This window comes from Abrus precatorius, unplaced genomic scaffold, assembly GCF_003935025.1.
Source record: "Abrus precatorius isolate BTA unplaced genomic scaffold, Abrus_2018 Scaffold9, whole genome shotgun sequence".
Classification (NCBI taxonomy): domain Eukaryota; kingdom Viridiplantae; phylum Streptophyta; class Magnoliopsida; order Fabales; family Fabaceae; genus Abrus; species Abrus precatorius.
In genome coordinates this window covers 806441-826627 of record NW_020874439.1, presented here as the reverse complement: position 1 = coordinate 826627, position 20187 = coordinate 806441, and the positions used below count along the sequence as shown (strand labels likewise).

General features: G+C 27.1%; 1 protein-coding gene across 1 annotated transcript; it reads right to left on the bottom strand.

The window, feature by feature from the left end:
- Positions 1-2890: 2890 nt before the first annotated feature.
- On the bottom strand, positions 2891-5978 carry LOC113849734 (probable sodium/metabolite cotransporter BASS3, chloroplastic). Its single transcript, XM_027479854.1, has 5 exons — positions 5462-5978; positions 4803-4898; positions 4396-4702; positions 4063-4310; positions 2891-3466 (listed from the first exon to the last, which is right to left on the bottom strand). The coding sequence occupies exons 1-5, from the start codon at positions 5794-5796 to the stop codon at positions 3229-3231; spliced, it is 1224 nt and encodes a 407-aa protein (XP_027335655.1). The 5' UTR covers positions 5797-5978; the 3' UTR covers positions 2891-3228.
- Positions 5979-20187: the final 14209 nt, after the last annotated feature.

The following is a 20187-nucleotide window of genomic DNA, read 5'->3' as shown; positions in this document are numbered from 1 at the left end:
TAGATTGTCCGGCACACTGTTCCTTTCCATGTTTATTAAATATACGATTTTTTTTTATCATAGTAATATATACATAAGATTAGGAAATAAGATATATATATATATATATATATATATATATATATAGAAGTATAAAATTTTTTAAAAATTAAATTTCATATAATTAATTAATTAATATAAAAATTAATAATAATAATTTTAAACTTTTATATTTTATTTAAATTTATTTTTTTTTCTATTTCTATAATTCTCTACTAGGTATTATATTTTAGTATATATTATTTTTAAATATTATATAAAAAATTTCCTGAAAATATTCGATAGATTTTATATTAATATATAATTTTTTGGGTTTGATATGTATAATAGAAAAATTGTTTATTGACAATTATTTTATTTCTTATAATATTTTAAGACTTCAAAAGTAATAATATATACAAACAAGTTTAAAATATTGAAATACAAAAGATAAATAAAAAACATATAGATAAAAATTTATAAAGTAATAAAATTTTAAAAACTTAAAAAATTAAAGTAAAAAACCATCATCAGTTTGAGTAATTTTAAAAAAAATTATCTAGTTTGGAACAAAACGTTTTTAAACATTCTGGTCGTAAGATTTGATTTGTTACTTCTCTCTTGTAACACACTTCATGAGAAAAAAAAAATAAAGAGAGTGGCTTTTTTAAAAAACCTTTTAAAATTTTATTGAGAATTAAATTTAAAAAATATAATTTTTGTGTAAAAGATTTTAAAGCAGATAATAAATTCTTATAAGTCATATTTTCAAATTATTTTAAATTAATATTTTTTATTATCTCTCTTTTTGAGATTTAATCTGAATACTTATCTTTATATTTGTAATTTTTTATTATCTTATTTAAACTTTAAAAATTTATATATATATATATATATATTTAGATTTATAATTTTTTTATCATTTTATATAAATTTTTAATTTTTTAATACTTATGTTTATATTCATAACATTCATAATATTTATTATCTAATATTTTTAATTAAAATTATCATCAAATATTCATATTTAGTTTTGTATACTTTTTTTTCTTAGAAATTTCAAAGTTCTTCATTTTTATCTTTTTTTTTTTACAAAATTGACATAGTTTTTAAATACTCTTTTTCATAATTATTTCTTTATTTAATTATAATAAATTTACTTTTAATTATTAAACTATATATTTATTTATTGTAAAATAAAATACTTGTGGATTGCATACACTATTAACAAGTATTTTTATATATATATAATTTATTGTTTTCAATTTTTCTAACATATATAACTTTAAACAACGTAAGAAGATATATATAATAAACTTTTTTATTAAAAATTGTAATATTTAATAGTATCAATTCATTAATTACATTAATTTTTATAATTCTTATTATAAAATTATTATATATATAATTTTTTGTGTCCAAATTAATTGAATAATTTGTTACCAAATTAATAAAATAACTTGTTAATCAATAATTATAGATCGGGCATAAAGTTTTGAACGATTATATACATATTTTATATTTAAAATTTTGTACGAGGTTTTAAAAGATTATTACATGTCTTCCAGTTTAGAAATATGTAATTATATTTTATTAAAGTTCCTTTTATTTTATTATGTTTCTTTAATCAAATTAGACAAAAAGTGTTATGTGAAAAATATATATTCAAATATCATATATTTAATTTTGTTTATACTGTCTAAAATAAAGAGGATAATGCATTAAACTAAAGTTAATAAACTTATATTATATATTGAGACAAAAGATATTATTATTTCTTAATTTATAATTTAGTTATTAATTTTAAAAATATTACTTTCAAATTCATTCTTATTTAATAGAATAAATATTTATTATTGTTTAATTTATACAATATTAAATTTAAAAATAATAATGTAATATATTTAAATTTTTAATTTTAAAACTATTTCAATTTAATAACATTCATATAATTTATTAAGATTTGATTAATTATTTTAAAAATAAAAATAAATGATTATGGCGAAACATTAATTATGAATGAATTAATTAACAATAGAATAACTAGCTTAAAAAAATAAAATTGAAGTAAAAAATATAAAAAAATTGGCGCCAAAAAGCAAAGGCAAGCATGAAGTAGTCATCTGAATCCCTTCAGTTGTGGCCATTTTTACTTAAACAAAAATGGATGAATTCACTTAAGTAAATCTTTCACTTCTATAGACCTTTTCCTCTTTTTTTCACCTCTCCAACTCTTCCACTTTCACTCCACCATCCTCACTCCTCTAACCCCCTCTTCCTACTTCACCCAGCCCCTTCTTGTTCTCCTTCCCTACCACCACTATCTCTCTCTCTCTCTCTCTCTCTCTCTCTCTCCACCTTTTTAGTTTCCCTCATTAACAATCTCAGCTCAACCTCTTTTCTCCTTTCACTTACTCCTTTTCCAATAAAGAAATAAAAGGGGAAAGACTCTAACGGTGGAGAGGATAAGAGTTTTAATGAAGGGAGGGGAGGAAATATAATGCATTTTCTATTATATACTTAAATGGTTAAACATACCAATTAATTGAAGGGAATTGAAGTTTTGGGTCCCTCCCCTCCTATTCCTTCCAACATATTGAACCAAATGAAAAATATTATGAAAATCCCTCTCTCCTCGAACCAAAAGTATGTTGGTATTGGATCTCCTATTTAAGAGTTTCACCAAAAAGGAGAAGACAAGAATAGCAAATCTCATAATAATGATCCAAAGTGTTGCCTTATTATTTTAAAAAAAAAATATCCTTAATTCCTTGTAAATATTATTGAAAGACTTCAAACATCCAAATGAGCGTTACTCGCGAAAGGAAGAAGAGTGTTTACCCACAACCTTACATCAAATGATCACAGGTTCATAAAAAACTCAGGGAGAGAACTGTTAATTGCTGATTCATCTATAACATACTTTGAGTCTATGTACACAAGTGTATTAATTTGTAGCTAGATAACAATAGGAAGTATCTGTGTGTAGCTGTAACTCCGTTACAATGTAATTTTTTCTCTGATAATGTGTATAAAGTGTTACTAATGAAACCTCTTTCTTGTAGGTTCATATGTGAGACCAGCCTATACACTTGAAATTTTCCTATCAATCAACCTTTCCTAGATATCTCTAATCAGTACCATATGATCAAATTTATCAAGATTCCAGCCTCCAAATAAGCCTGAATGGCACCCATCAGAAACAAAAAGTTAAGTTTTAAGAGCAGAATTAGTCCAGAGTGGAGGTAGTGGTAGCAGGTTTCTAATTACAAAGCCACTTCCCCAAAAAGAGGCAAGACAGAGACCCATTATAGCCATAGCAATAACAGAACATGCAGGAGGAACTGCTTGACTACTTCCCAAAAATTGGGTTGCAAGAAGGCCAGCAAGGGTGGAACTCTGCATCCCAGTGCACAGTGAAATTGTCCTACTCACCTGTTCTTCCTGCCTGTGACAGCATTTATACCAGTCAATTTGAAATACGGCAGAAAAATAAACTATTACTTCCAAGTGTTTTACACTTTCACTCATCCAACTTGAAAACAAAAAGTATTGCGAGAAAAATTATGTTATATGACACATTCTAAAATTAGTTCAAAGCAATAGATTTTAGTCACAAATATCATTTCATTTCAGATTTCTTATATATAGGTGAATGCTGATACACTCAACTTCAATATGAAACAGCTTAATCGAAATAAAATAAACCATTTAATTTAAAAACAGTCAATAGATATAACCAAGTATAATATGTTTCTGGAAGGAATTTAACCTTGAAGCTCTTCATCAAAACACATATTTGTCAATTTCAAAACATACCAATTTTTGTGTAGTGATCAATTTCAATTAAAGTCTTCATCAAGACATATCTTTTTGTCCATTAGAAGCTTGTAAGGCCTAGTCCATAAAAATAGTGGCTATAATTGCTAACTAGTTACAAAAGAGGCCATCAAACAAGCAAATATAACTAGGCATTGAGTTGTGCATTTACTCATAAAATTTAAGTAGTTTTCATTTTAATCTTACTTTTAAAAGTGAGCATACCTCAAGGATGGAATCTTTGAGAACCAATATCCCAAAGTGAAACCAACAGCATGAAATGTTATCACTGGTAAAACCAATTGGAGACCTTCGCCTGACAAAATTTGAGTCTGGTTCAAAGCAAGAGGGCTGCCAATGCACATTGAAGTACAAATCATAGCAACAAAGGGCATCATGGGCTGAAGAACAGATACTACTGGCTTTGCATATGTATTGAGAAGAAGACCAAGTGTCACTGGAACAAGAACAACCTGTCGAATATTTACAAATAAACAAGTAAATAAACTGAATTCTTGTAGAGTATCCTAGATGCACTCACTAGTCACTTCTACATACCTGTAGAATGGACTTTGACATGGCAACTGCATCAACCGGCACTACTGATCCAATCAAAAGACCAGTTAATAGAGGTGTAACAATAACTGATGCAATTGTGGTGTAGCTTGTGAGAAGAATGCCAAGGGCTACATCCCCTTTGCTTAAAAAGTTGGCGTAGCTGGATAGCTGAGCCCCTGAAACACAAGCCGTGAGGACAAAGCCCGCATAAAACATCCTAGACAAACCAAAAGCCTTTGCAACCAAGACCCCAAGAGCAGGTTTAAGCACATATTGTGCAATTAAACCAATAGAAAGTGGCACAGGTCTGCAACAAAATGAAAATAATGAATGCAGGAAGAAGTTCCACAGCTTCACATGTTCGAAAGTTAAGCAGAAACTAAAGAAAGTAGTGATGAAAGTTATACCTTTTAAATGCAAGAGCAAAGTCGTCTATGGATAGTCTTATTCCAATAGACAACATTATCCCACCAAGAGCAGGAGCATATAACTCTTTAGATACCCTGGCAAGTTAAAAGCTTTCACTTAGTTCTTCAATTCTATACTTCAAATGCAACTACAAATTCTTAACAGGAAAAGAGAGTAAACAAAAGGCCAGTCAGAGTCCGAGAAAGACTCAAATCTTCATCAGAAAACAACAGCCTATGAAGCACAAGTACATATTACCCAAAAATTAAAAATTATAACAAACAAATGTTCATTAACTAAAGAACATTTAATACCCTTTATTAAATATTTCCAATTAGTTAAATAAAATAATTATGAAATACTTTTTTAATTTAATTAAAATACATAGATATCCTATCATCTGATTATATATTATCATATAATTTAAAAGTATCTTATTTTATAATAATTACTTTAAAAATTATATCTAAAACAAATTCTAATCGGTATTTATTTATGTTTTCAAGACAGCAGATATCATTTCCTAACAATAAACACAATCAGCATGAAACCAGAACAACCATTAAAAAAAAAAAGCCACTGTACCGTGCAATTTTTCGATTAAAAACAAATCACTATCTTTATTAGAGGGCTCTAAAGAAAAACCAGAGAAGCCCACCAAGTAAAAGTGGAAGGTTGAGCAAGAGCAGCAACAGCAGTGGCAGCAACCACAAAAGGAAGCAATGCTGACAAAACCTGGGACCAATCTCTTTGTCCCACTTCACCACCAACACTTCCATCATCGACCCCAAAAGAAAGCAACGAAAACTTCCCTTGTCTACGGTGGAATCCAACTCTCCCACGAAACTGCCACGTGGAGCACGCCAAACTCCACACCGAACCACCCTTTAAGCCTCTCTGAACCCTCGTGGCTGCAAATGAAGCGCGAGAGGGTAAAGCTTGAAGCTTCGGCGTCGTGAGAATTCTGGGACACGGAACCGGAATTGAGGCCATTGAAGAGGAACGCTGAGTTCTGGCCACTGAATAAGGAAATGGGTGTTGCCGGCGATGACCGTTCGGTGCCGCCGGTGAGGGTAGAGGGAAGAGAGAGAGAGAGCAACGAGAAGGTGAGTGAGAAGAGAAAAGAAGATGAGGTTATGGAAAAGAGATTCGCATAAACAAATGAATGTGAGTGTGAGGGCGATGGTTGAGTAATAATCATAATCAATCTATTTGGGTGATACATACTTACATGGTTGTGAGTGAGTCGTTGATTTGGTTCCGGATTGTGTATAGGGTATATTTTAATGTTAAATACAGCTATACTGTAGATTATTTTTTCTTGATTTTAAGAAAAATCTAAAAAATATAAATTAAAAATATTAGAATTTCCATAATAATTATTTGATAAATAAATTATATGATTTTTAAAAATTTAGCAATAAAATAATGAGTATACATAAATTTAAAATTAATTTGAGAATATAAATAAATAAAATTTGAGAAAAAAAAGTAAAGTTTATATAAAGAGATTAAGGTTGAGATCGGAAGGAGAAAATATCTTCACATAAAAAATTTGAAAACAATTAATAATTTGATAAGTATGAATATAAAAATAAATATTGAATAATAATAACGATATGTGTATAAAAAGATTATCATTTTTATGTTTAAAAGTAAAAAGTTAAATATATAATATAAATATTTGTTGTATGTTAGAAGTTAAACTGTATTTTTAGGACCAATTTGATAAATTTATGATTAAATAACGAAATTAATAACGTTTATATATTTTTTTAAAGATGCAAATGAATAATTAGCTATATTAGTTGTATGTTTGAGAATTAATTTATAAAAATGCAATGCTAGGAAAGTTAGTGTTTTGATTGATTGTATTATTTAGTGTTTTAATTTCCTTTTACTTTTGTTGAAGTGAGGGAATATATATATATATAGGGTTAAAAATATTTGTGCAATTTATATATTTAATTTCAATTAAAGACTAAGTTTTGTACGATAAAATTCTAACTTTTAGTTTTAATATAAAATTAATAAATTTTAATTTTAGGGTAATATTGATATAAAATGCTTACATTGTTTCACATTATAGATATAAATTTTATATTAATTTTTATATAATTTATAATTTATAATTAGATAATATTATAATATTTTATTCTGTCAAAATAGTTAAATTAAATTCAAAATATTCAACATGTGTATCATGAAATAAATTAATGTGTTAATAGTTTAAGTAAGTTTAGTTTAGAAAATTAAAGTTATGATTTTGTAATTCTCTTTCTTAGGCTTAGGCTCTGTTTTTATATTAAAAGAAACTTTATATATAAAAAATAAATAATTTTATATAAAATTAATATCAAGCTTTGATTTTTATATAAAATTAACATTATATTTTTAGGTGTTTTTTATGTGAAAACAAAATTCAAAAGAATATAAATAAAAGTTTCACAAATTGTGTTCATGTGTAAAATTTAGAATAATTTTTAAAATATAAATAATAAAGATTTTAGATAAAAATTTATATGAAGAGAATATTTTAAAAGTAATTAAAGTTAAGATTTGGTAACTAACACTTGATTTAAAAATAGTAAATGACCTACGCAATAGCATGTGGATAAATTAGTAAGAAATTATTTTAGCTTATTACTATGATTATTTGTTTTAACTTCAACATTTGTCACTCGTCTATATTCATATAAAACTTATTTAAGAACATGTTTTAGTTATTATTTTGATTTTAAAAATCATTCTCATTTGGTATTGATCAAATTTGGCTTAGAAGAGGTTTAAGTTTTTTAAGAATAATATGAGAATTACATTGTTGTTGGAGTTTTCATTCCTAAGTAACCATTTTTCTTACTCTTTCATTTTTAGAAAACAACTTGTGTATTTATTATAATTTTAGTTTTGCATCTTAATAAATATCTTAGCATAACAATATATCTATTAACCTTCACTTTTATTAAATAAAGTAATAAACAAAAAAACATACATACGTTGAAATTTTATCATGTACAAGTTGTATACTTGGAGACAATGAAAAATGCTGCTGAAATTTTGTCAAGTATGATATTTAAGGACTAAGTGTTAATTAAGTGAAGGAAAAAAAATTATTTTTGAATGCGATAGAGCTATACCTTATAAAGTAGAAAATGACAAGTTCCTTTATATACTTGAGAAGTTCATTTATTAAACACAATTATATCATCAGTTTTATTATATAGTACTTTTGGTGCTAAGCTTAAAATAGAAATGGTTGTACATCAAATGTGGATGTATAATAGATTTCTTCTTGCTTGAAAGGGATACACAATATAATTTTTTAAAGCCATTGAAGAGTTTTTTAATTTTTCCTTGTAAACAAGCAAAGTATTTGAATGAAGGGTAATAATTCCTATGCAATATTACATTCTTTTGAAGCTATCACTTGCAAAGTGAATTAATATAACTGCTTTGAGGATGATCACTTACAAAGCGAACTAATATAATTGCTTTGAGGGTGACTTTGGAGAGTAGCTCTCTAAAGTTACTTAATAGAGTAGTTATGTACCACAGCTCTCACAAATTAAAATTTTGAAAATTTATAAACCTACTTATAGATGAAATGTCACTAAACTCTTAACAGCTCAATAATTTTTTTTTGTCTAACAAAGTTGATTCCTTTTACAACAGTGAATATCAATTTTCACACCTCTTGATATTTTGATTTTTTTTTCTATTTACCAATGTTTTGTTCATTTAGATATGAATTATTTAGTTAATATAATGTATAAACTCAAATTCCAATAAGATAATCAATTATAGTTTGTGATTAAAAAAAACTCACAAATGAAAAAATTTTAAATTTCAGATATACAAACTCAAATTTAAACATAATAATAAATTAATTTTGATTTGTAATAAGAAATTTACTATAGAAGAAATTTCAAAATTCAATTTCGCAGTTAATACTTTGGATAACAGTTATAAAAACTGCTCTTCAAGTACATTAACTTTGGATAACAGTACATGTTAGAGCTTTTTAAACTACTCTCTAAAACAATGCATAATTGCTCTTAACATCTTTTATGTTGTATGTAGTAATAGGGTTCATATAAATTACAAAGTGATTAAACTTAACTTTATAAAAATCCATTATCAACATCTATAGTATCAAAATCACCAATCAACTTCAAAATGCATTTAAGTTTGTCCCTCATCAAATTATATCTTATGTTCTTCCTTGGTAACTTAATTACTAGAGAATCTTCCTATAGCTAATGCAATTCATTGAAAGTTGAATCATCCACAAATACCTTTGGCCTAAGCATGTTTCTATCTTCCCACCTCACACAAATTAGCTTTTGTGCAATTAGGTTCATTTTTACTCTTAGTGCAAGAGGTGGCTTAGCACCTATGACCTTGTCTTTAAAAGAGATTTTATTTGTTGTTCAAATTGTCCTCCATTTGGCAACTTATCTAGTAGGATGAGATCTTTCAATTGAACCATGAAAGTGATACCTTCGTACACTATTTTTATTTTCTCATCTTCAATCAAACTAAATTAACTTAAAAAGTTTGATAAATTAATAGAAATAGCACATAACTTATAAATTAAGGATTATGTAACATCTTCAATTTTGTTGCCCTTGTGTGAAAAAAAAATAGGAATTTTGATGCAAGATATCTCGCTTAACTGAGATAGGTCTCACTCGAGCAAGATATAACTTTTTAAAAGAGGACGTCTTGGAGCTTTCTTGCTCAAGCAAGAGAGGATAAGGCTACCCTAACTGTCCTCTTGCTTAGGCGAGAAGGGATCTCACTCAAGCGAAAAACAGTTCGCCCAAGCGAGAAGTCATAGGAAAATAAGGAGGTCTCTAGACCTATTCTTGCTCAAGTGAGATGGAGCTAACCTAGGCGAGATTGCCTCTTGCTTAGGCGAGAATGTTCTCGCTCTAGTGAAAATAGCAAAAAAAGGAGTAGTTTCACTATTTGGTTGTCTCGTTCAGGTGAGGAAGGCTTGCCCTGGCGAGGGTAGAGCTCGCCCAAGTGAGAATCTGTTTGCTCAAGCAAGAACGCATGGGTTAAGAGGGGTATTTAAGGAACCCACCCCAACTCTAAAAATATTCATTTCTCACCAAACAACCTTCTCTCTTTTTTTTTCTCTGTTCTCTCTCTATCCCCTCTCAAGAGAAGCTCTCCCGAACTCTGAATCTCTTCCAGATCTGAGCTTAAACATCTATTTCATTCAAAACCAAGTAAGTTTCTTGGAGCTTAGATCTCTAGATTTATCCCATTTCTTTGGTCATCTCTTTCTCAATAGGTGTTTAACTTGTAATATTTAGAGAGATCTCTATATTTCAGACAAAATCTTTCATTAGAAGTGTTGTACCTTTACTTTGGACCTCAAAATGTATCTGATATTACAGACTTGTTTCAAGGTAAGGGGAGTAGATCCTGAACCCCTAACTCTTATTCTGTGTCTTGGTTAAAAACATCAATACTTTATGCTGAAAAGTAAAGCCTTCATAAACTGATATTTTTAGAGCATGAAAGTTTGATGATTTATTTTTTAAAACACCTAGATAGGATTTTGTAACAGAAATTATGAGTAAAACAAGTTTTTAAAAAAAATTGTGATCGTGATGATAATATATACGTATAATTATTGATGTATTATGATTTTGAACAATAGAGGATCAAAAGTGTTAAACCTTAGGATAGACGATTTTATAAAAAGACCGAGAAAATATGATCTCCAACAATTTCTCTATGGTTTAGCTTAATTTGTTTAACTATGTGACTGGTTTGAGACCGAGGGTGACCGACCTTCGGCACACTTCATTGATATAGATGATGTGAGATAGGTGAATGAATTGTCAATATTGGAACTATGTATTATGATGAGCGTGAGTTTGTATTTGATAATCAATGAATGTGGAGATTGGTGAATTCATATCATTATGAAAAATATTTGATTGTTTTGAATGGTAATGTGTATTTACTCAAAATTTATGAATAAAGAGCTGATGTGAATAAGTATGCATGTTAAATTAAAGTTGTTTATATTATCAAGTAAATAAGGAAAATAAGGATAAATTGTGTAAAATATGAAATGCTGAAATGATGATGAGAAATGCGTCATGTGAAAATACTGAAGTGTTAATAAAATGAATTGGAATGAAAATTTGCTAAGAATTTAAATGTCATATGAAATACTAAAAAAGTAAGTGTCATAAGAAATGTTGAGACACGATATAGATAGTTATAGAGATATACTTGGGGTATAGAGTTCAGAAAAGATTTAAGAAATCTTAAGAAAATAAGGGTGATAAATGCTAATTATAAGATAGTGCACAATGATTTACTGAAAGGAAAAGCATTCACAGGCCACACACTTATCTCCTGACGAGACTCCTGACTATACCTTTGCTAAAAAGGGTAAAGGGAACACACGTTGTATCCATGTTATTGTGATTGCCAGCAACTATCTATACGTATGTAAGACCTCAAGGGATCCAAAGGCAATGAATGTGAATTTGTGAGATGTGTGTTTGTAATAAGTGAATCATAACAAAATAATTAGTGTAATTATAATGCATGTATTGTAATGCATTAATTAATATAATTGTATTGCACTTATTATGACATATTGCTCAGTATGAAAATGGATGAAGTAGTGTGAACATAGTGTATGTTTGAAGTAATGAGGAAGTGATGGATGACCTGTTGACTTGCTATAATATCAGTGAATGTAATGTATGACTTGATATTATGTTAGTATATATCGTATGATTTAAAGTGTAAATAACGACATTGCTACTATTATGATTTTATTAATTTAGTATTGAAACTAATCTTACTTATTATATTGGCACAAGTTTATGTCTCATGTATAAATTTTGGATAATGCTTAAATCAATGAATTATTGGGGATGAGATTACTCACCCTTATAACCACTTCTTCAAGAATTGAAGTGAAGGGTGGTTCGTTCTATGATCATATTCTCAGTGGTATTATAAGAAAGAATATGCTCTGTAGGCTTTAAATTGTATTAAAGTTGTAAAAGTTTTAATTAAGTCTTAGTTAGAAATAAATTTTTGATATTTAAATAATGTATAATAAATTTAGACATATGAAAGGTTTGATAAGTATTATTGTAAATAATAATTTGAATTATATTTGTAATATTCAATAATTAACTTCATCAATCCTATTATTTTTTTTATGTTATGTTAAATTTTTAAATTATAAAAAATACATTTCTAATGTTTATGCAAAATATCATGAAAGAATTCATTTTTAAGAAAGTTTCAATGTCATTACATTTTCATACTACTTGTTTTATTTTATAAATTGATTTTTTTCTTTTAAATATTTATGATTTATTATGTAAAAAGGAATAGTGAAATTAGGAATGTTATATATTACATATTTTTTCTTCATTTTTTTTACTTATTGATTTTTTTTTAAAATATTCCCCTTTAGTTAATACCCTCATTAATAAAACTATATTAACATTTTTTTATATAAAAAATTATTTGTTTACCTGCAACAATAATAATATACATACAAATATATAAGGATTTGCTTTTATGTCAATTAGTAAATTTTGTTAAACATGTTTAATTTGCTAATCTCAAATTTTAACTCCTGATTTTTCTACTCTCAATAACTCTTAACTAGTTTTTCACATGTTAGTTAATTTTTTAATTACTTGTGTCAAACAGTTAGAGTTGGTAAATACAACTAAACTATGACTAAATTTAATTTATCATAATATTTTTTCTATTTTAGTCTTCAAAACAATTATTATTATTTTTAAATAATCTTTGTTATTACTTTATGTGACTTGACATTAATGATGACACAGAACTAGCCACATTATATATGTTTGTAACCATTTTGAGATAATAAATAATGCAAAATTCTAGATATATACTATGTGATAAGTGAAAATAGAAGCTATTTTTGAAAGTTTTAAAATAAATGACAACTTAAACAACCATAATTTTTTGAATGACTAAAATTAAATTTAAGTATATTTGTAGATATTAAAATTATATTTTATGCAATAAAATAATATGTTAGAAGTTTAACTTAAAATAAATATAAAAAAATAAAAGGCCAAGTATTAGTATCAACAATAAATTGACATTGATAAACTAATTTTTGGTGCTTAGTACACACATATTATATAATTGATTGGGGGTAATGAAAAGGAAACCTTTGAAAAGAATGAAAAGTTTCAACCCTACAACCAAGCACATAATGGAGATGAGCCCCTGGTGACAATTCATGAAGGGTGTTGATAAATAAATAAATACTGATTTCGTAATTTGAAATAAAAGTGATGAAGAAAGCAACAAGAGAAAGAAGAACAATTAATTAAGTAGGTATTTTTCGCGGGATTCACAGGACAGAACACACAAGTTGCTTTCAAGCTTGAAAAGAATTCCGTGTGTGACGAAACCTTTTAGTTTAAAAGACCAATTAAGATTTATGGCCATGAATGGCATTATCCTATTGGAGCGTTTTCTTTTTTCAGAAACTAAATTATCAAATTAATGTTGCGAATTTTTTAAAAAGGTTGATTACATGTTTGATTAGCGTACTTTAATCTGATTTTAGTTCTTTCATATATTTTTTAGTTTTTTAATTATTTAAATTAAATTTTTTATTTCAAATTTTTATTTAATTGTTAATAAAAATATAATAAAATTGTGATATATTATTGATCTGTATAATTTAGTAAAATAATTATAAATATTTTAAAAATCATAAATAAGATAAATAAAAAATTTATTTCATTATTTTATATAATTTTTCTTTACAAATTTATATAAATGAATTATATATTATTTTTTTTATTATAGGATGAAATTTGAAGTGAAATACTTCATTCAACTAATTTAAAAACTAAAAAAAATTAAGAGACTAAAATTATATATAAATTAAATTATAAAAACTAAAATATAATTAAACCTTTTAAAATATTTTACAATCTGCTAAAGGATAATGGTGTTAAATTTGATTTTTACACTTAAAACAATTTTTTATATCTTAATTCATATAAAAAAATTATTATATTTTAATATATATGTAAAGATATAAATCTCGATCTTTATACTCTATACAATACATAAAATTATAATTATTTTTTTTATCTTTGTAATTTTCTGCATCATCTTATTAGTCTTTAATTTTTTATGTATAATTATTATTAAATAGGGATACATATATGCTCCAATTCAAATAAGAAGTAGATGGTTTCAATTTCATTTTTACTTAAGCAAATTTATATTTGTTGAAGCAAAAATAGAATCTCTCACTCTCTTTGCCGACCTCCCTCCTCCTCCCCATCGTGATCTCCCTCTACCCCCTAACTCCTCCCTTTCTTAGCTCCTTTCCACTCTCATCTTCCACTCAGCCCTTTTCCTGTCCTATTAAATAGTTATTTGTAAAATTTTCATAAATGTAGTAGTCAATATTAGAATAATACAACATAACTCACCATTTTTTATAAAATAATATTTTTAATGTGTATAACAACAAACAATAAAAAAGAGAACTTTAGTGTAGAGAATTTGCAGAGTTGCTTGATGTAAAATTTGTCAACAGATAGAAAAGAATGGAGGAAGAAGGATAAGAAGAAAATGACAAAAAAATGAAGATAAAAAGGAGGAGGAAGAGGAAGAGGTGGAAGAGACACATTTTAAGATCTGAGAAGGAAGATAATGAACAATATCTATACAGTATATGTGGTATAAAACGACAATTTTTTTTTAATAAAGCTAGCATTTTTAATAGAAAAGGACCTACTTTAAACATTTTAGAAAGTTTGAGAACAAAAATGAATAAAAGAAAAGTTAGAAGATGAAATCAAAATCTACCTTAAAATTAGAAGACAAAAACACTGATTTTGCCTATAAATTATCTGAAATTCTCTCACATTGGATTTATCTTAATCTTCCATATGAAATGAGCAACAAAATTGTGTCCTTCACTTACATAATGGTGTGATTTATCTGAACATAAAATTTGAAACATTAACTTTTAACAAAGGACTTAAATAAGATTAGGAGACAATGATCAAGCTTATTTACCAACACATGTAAACTAGTTTAGCGTGCAATATTAATTGTGACGATTTTAAACTACCACAATCTTAAAAATTATGTGACTAGTTTTGTTCTTGTAGCATGTGATACTGTAAATAGCTATAATTTTAAAGGTTTCTAACTAGTTTTGTCCTGTAGCATGCAATACTAGTCATTGTTGTTTTAAATTACAATATGACAAAAAAGTTGTAGTTGTTTATGTTTATTTTTGGGGATTTCAATTTATTGCAATGTTAAAAGCTTCTTAATCTTAAAATCAAAATTTTACAACCGTTTGTCTCTACTAAAAGAGAGAAAGGAAAAATTATTCTAAAAATATATAAAATGTAACATTTTTAATTTTATTATTGCATATTTTATTTATTTATTATTGCATTTCATTTTAAATTAGAAGAATTCTAAATTTTTGAAAGTTGCAGAAGGTCTCGCTTAAGCGAGACATGTCTCATGTCATGACCCTTTTTGTGAAGGATCAATGATATCTTGTATTTACTATTCCTAATTCAAATTCATTTATGGAAAATGTAATTTTCAAAAATTATACTTCAACATCTCACCAATAGAGTAACAAAGACCCAAGGACATTTTCATATAATTGAAAATTTATATAAATATATATATTTACAACAATTACTCTACATGGAGCTCAAAATGCTAATTTATAAACAACAATTATATTTCTTGAAAACTGTAGTTAAATAATCTAGACCTACTGCTAAGACTTAGACCAACAAAATACATAAAGTTACAATCTTTCTAGAAAGGTTGTATAAGTCTAAAATTCTTTGGCTAGATCTTCCAATATGAGAAGCAAATGCATTACCTATCACATATGCTCATGTACTATCGTACGATCATTGCAAAACACACACACTCACCCCAACATAAACAAAATATAAGGGTAAGCATACAAAATAACAACCACGGTCATAAAAGTAGAACATGAATATAATTTTTTACATTGCTTGTCATTTTAATATTTTTTAGCACATAATACAACAATGCAGTCCATCTAATGTAAAATGCAACAGCTCAATTCTAATTGGTTTCATAGCCCTAGTAGTCTAGAAAAAATCTATAATTTTTTTTTTTGGTGTGGGAGCAATTGATGAGTTTCTTGAAGGCATTCTCCAAAAAAGTCCAAAAAAGAATCTTCAAGAGGATATGTAGCACTTTCTTGCTTGTGCAATCCAAGAAAACCAAGCCAAATTTGCCAAGGGGAAAAAAGTGGAGCTCGAATTTTGAGGGAACCAAAAGAAAGAAAATTCAAATAGAAAGAATGAAAGAATAGATTAGGAATGAATGACATCACTCTAAAGGAATAGAAATAAACTTCTTTGCCTCGCCACATGGAGAAACTCCAGGATAAGAGAAGTAAATCCTAAAAAATTTCTAGAGAACTCAAACTCAAAAAGGTGAGAAAACCATATAAATAAATTTTAAGATGAATTTTACAAGGGGCTTAACTTATATATAGCCAAACTAACTCAATGCTCAAATATATCTCTAATGGGCCGTAAACAACAAGTAACAAGAGAATGAAAAATGAATTGAATATATACCTGAAAACATAGTCCAATACAAGATCAAACAAAAATAACAGAGACTCTACTCTAAAGTCCAATGAATTGTCCAGACCCATAACCAAAATACAAGATTCAAAACTAATTAAGCTAAGTCTCTTTAATTTGTAACTATATAATTACAAGTAAAAGTATAAAGGGATGATATGCTTCCTAGAATCATATCAGCTACTTATTTTGGAAGTCAGATCTAGATATGCAGCTTAGCATTTGACCTTTTATACTTTTAATATAATATTTTTTAATAAAAATTACTATAATTTTTAATATACTTTTGCATTTAGTTTTGTATTCTTGAATAAAGATTTCGACCAATATAGTTAACAAGCTGAATCATCTGACCGTGCAAAGGGCAGAATTTGTATAATCTTGTTGGATCAGGACCCATCGTACCAGCAATGGCAGCAGTCATCTACGGTGACAAATCAATGTTGTGTAAGTGGGGTTTTGTAAATTTCCAAGACACTTTATTTGACGTAACAGAGCGTCATTATTTTAAAGAATGTTACATTCAAGGTAAAGACGACTTAATTTATGGAGGTGCCCAATCTTATTATGAGGTGATATATATTAAATTATCATTTATATTTTTGAATGATTCAATTTGTAACGATGAAATGTTTAGTTTGATTTTTACTCCACAAAACAAATTTTGGTTCCAAACACAATCTCATATCCAATTCGTAAATTCAATTAAAAAAATATGCGCCTTTAATTCAAAATTCTTGAATGATCGTTAAACACGTGCCTTTGATTAATTCGACATGTGGAAATTATCCGGAATCATATATCAAACATTGAATTAAAATTTCAAAATTTACGCATTCAATTTGAAATTATTAGCGTATAATATAGTACATAAAATTTTTCATTTCTGGCAAGATTTTTGTTTGTTATCTAAATTGAATGTACCATAATAATAACTTTCTGTAATTGTGAAACGATGATTTCTCCATTTTTAAAATCGGTGGTCCATTAATTGCGGTAAAACTTCCTACAGCCTTATATGAAGTGAGATCGGCAATATCACGGGTCACTTTCTAGCTAAAAGCACATAGAACTTCTATAATCAAGTTTGTCCTAGCTTCTCCTTCTTATGATCTGCTCATCGATCCCCAACATCGCACCAAGGCATGTCCACGCCGTTGTTAGGTCCCAACCTTCTATCAATTTTCTGCATACCTCATCTTAGTTTTTAATGTCTCATAGATTTTACCAAAAGTTAGAGATAAAATTAGAATCTGTATTCAAAATTATGCTAAAGAGCACAAACCCACGTAATGATGATCTACATTTTCTTTCATAGAGAGCCTCCATGCACATTCCAAATATTGGAATGAAATTTGTTGTTGTAGATCATACCTTAATTTACTTTTACAATTGATAAAACGGATTGATTAATGGAGTTGACTCAAACTTTTTAAACTTTAAATTTTGAGATTAATTAAATTAAATTTAAGTCTTTTAAGTTTGATCTAATCAAGTTTAATGTGAGTTAAATTTGACAAAAATTTAAAACAAAATTAAGTTTTACCTATTTTAAGCATTAGTTTTACAAATCAAAATTAAATTTATTTATTTTTAACTCAATTTGTTGAAGTCAACACCCACAATGTTCTATCTTGAATGGGTCAAGTGGCCCATTTTATTAGCATTACATAATTTTATAATAAAAAATTAAAATATTTTAATTGACACGAGTACAAAAAAATACTTTTTATAATAGGATTTTACATCGATTTTGTGTAAAATGAGGTAGGTAAAAAAAGATACAGTGATATTTTTAAAATTTTTGTAAACTTTTTTACATTGGTTGTTAAAAGAACTGATGTGAAAAGTATTTTCTATATCGGTTGTAAAAATAACCTATGTAAAAAAAATGTGATAATATTTTTTAAATTTATGCAAACTTTTCTATCTCGGTTATTTTTATAACTAATGTAAAATGTACATTCTACATCAATTGTGTCTGGGAACCGATATAGAATCAATTCAAATTTTAAATTTTTAGATATGCGTTAGTGAAATAGCATAAATTAGAGACTCGAACATAGATTTTTTTTAAGTTTCTAAAATTTTTGTTTTGTTAGCTAGGTAGACAACGAACATGCAAAGGTTTTCCAGGTATATCAATTATTTTAATTTCTTTCATTTTTTTGTTTTTTTATTTTTTCACTTTTTGTTGTTTCTTCTTTCTTATTAAATGATTTGATGAATATTGCATCTTTTTTATGTTTCAGATTCAAAAAAAGATGAACAATAATAAAACATGATGAATACAATCAACACGACAAACATGAAAAACTTAAAAAACACACGAATACCATAAACATTGATGTTTATGAATTTTAATTTAACGTAAGAAAATATATTGATAATATTGACACAAACGTTAAAATTCTCAAAAAAGAAAAATACTGATGTTATTGACGAAGATAAACGTTAAGAACATTTTTTATACCGGTTATTATAAATAACCGATGTAGAAAGTAACACTTTTTACATCAGTTTTTAATAACTGATGTAAAAAATCTTAAACTTTTTACATCGCCTATATCTACCTTAGATACAGAATTGATATAAAAGACCTCTTTTAACCAATGTAAAAAGGCTTTTTTTTTACTAGTGTAAAAATTAATACTAATATTTTTTTATAGTTTATAAGTAGCATAGAACCTTTTGTAGTTTGTGCATGCAAGAAGTTTACTAGATTGGAATTGCTGCATGTAATTGTGCAAAATAATTTTTATCCTTTTGGTATGATTAGTAGCAATTTATGTTCTGAAACATGAAAGTTATACTAAGCATGCAAATACATGTAGAAAAAGTCATCACAAATTTGGTGTCAATGGAAACTTACTAGAGGCAAACGACCTATATATTAATTATTCACCAAAATGAAAAAGAAGATTTTTCCAAAGCAAATGACGTGGGACACATTCTGTGATTGTTATTCTTATCCTCCCGACAAGCTTGTATCGACAAGTTAATAAGAAATATAAAGGCAAAAGGCTCAATGTTGCATTTCTTGTACTTTCTTATGCTCTCTCTCGCCCCGTGTGTGATTTCTTTTTTGAAAACACAACGACATATGTATTCAGAAAGGATGTTGCCTCTTTGATTTTCAAGTACTGTTAGGAAGCAATTGCACAAGAGAATCTTATCCTTATTCCCATAAATCGCAGGCAATTCAAGCCAAAATAAAATTAACTATTCAGCATCCCTGTGGCCACAAAGTAGACAACAATATGCACATTTATTCTTTCATACGTTGTAGTAATTCCAAATCAATAAATAACACTTACTAATATATTTTAAGAACATGCCTCAAAACCTTCATAGGTTAGCAAAGAAGGGGAACGAGGAGTCACGTGAGACATTAGCTTAGTGAACACAAGTGATAATTTTGAAGCACGATGGCCTATCAATGAAACAGGTCATCAAAAACTTAAATTTGTATTTAGAAGCATATTATCTAAGTCAAGACTAAGACATTTGTATTTTTTTTTCATTAAATTCTTAAATAATTAAGATAGTTAAAATTTTAAAATATCACCATATATTCATTTTACTAATCTTAATAATACTGATTACTCCAAAACAACGTACCCCCAAGGTGATCTTATTGCAACTTGTATTTTAGAAATATGTTTATTTTTAAGAAATGTTTTGGAGACAGTTTTTCAGAGAGATATACGAA

Bases quoted from the DNA above. Each gene is read 5' to 3' on its own strand.
- LOC113849734 (XM_027479854.1), bottom strand. From the start codon at position 5,796: ATGGCCTCAATTCCGGTTCCGTGTCCCAGAATTCTCACGACGCCGAAG. The intron at 4,311-4,395 runs GTATGTAGAAGT...AATATTCGACAG, and splicing joins TGTCAAAGTCCATTCTACAG to GTTGTTCTTGTTCCAGTGAC. The intron at 3,467-4,062 runs GTATGCTCACTT...ATGCTGTCACAG, and splicing joins TCAAAGATTCCATCCTTGAG to GCAGGAAGAACAGGTGAGTA.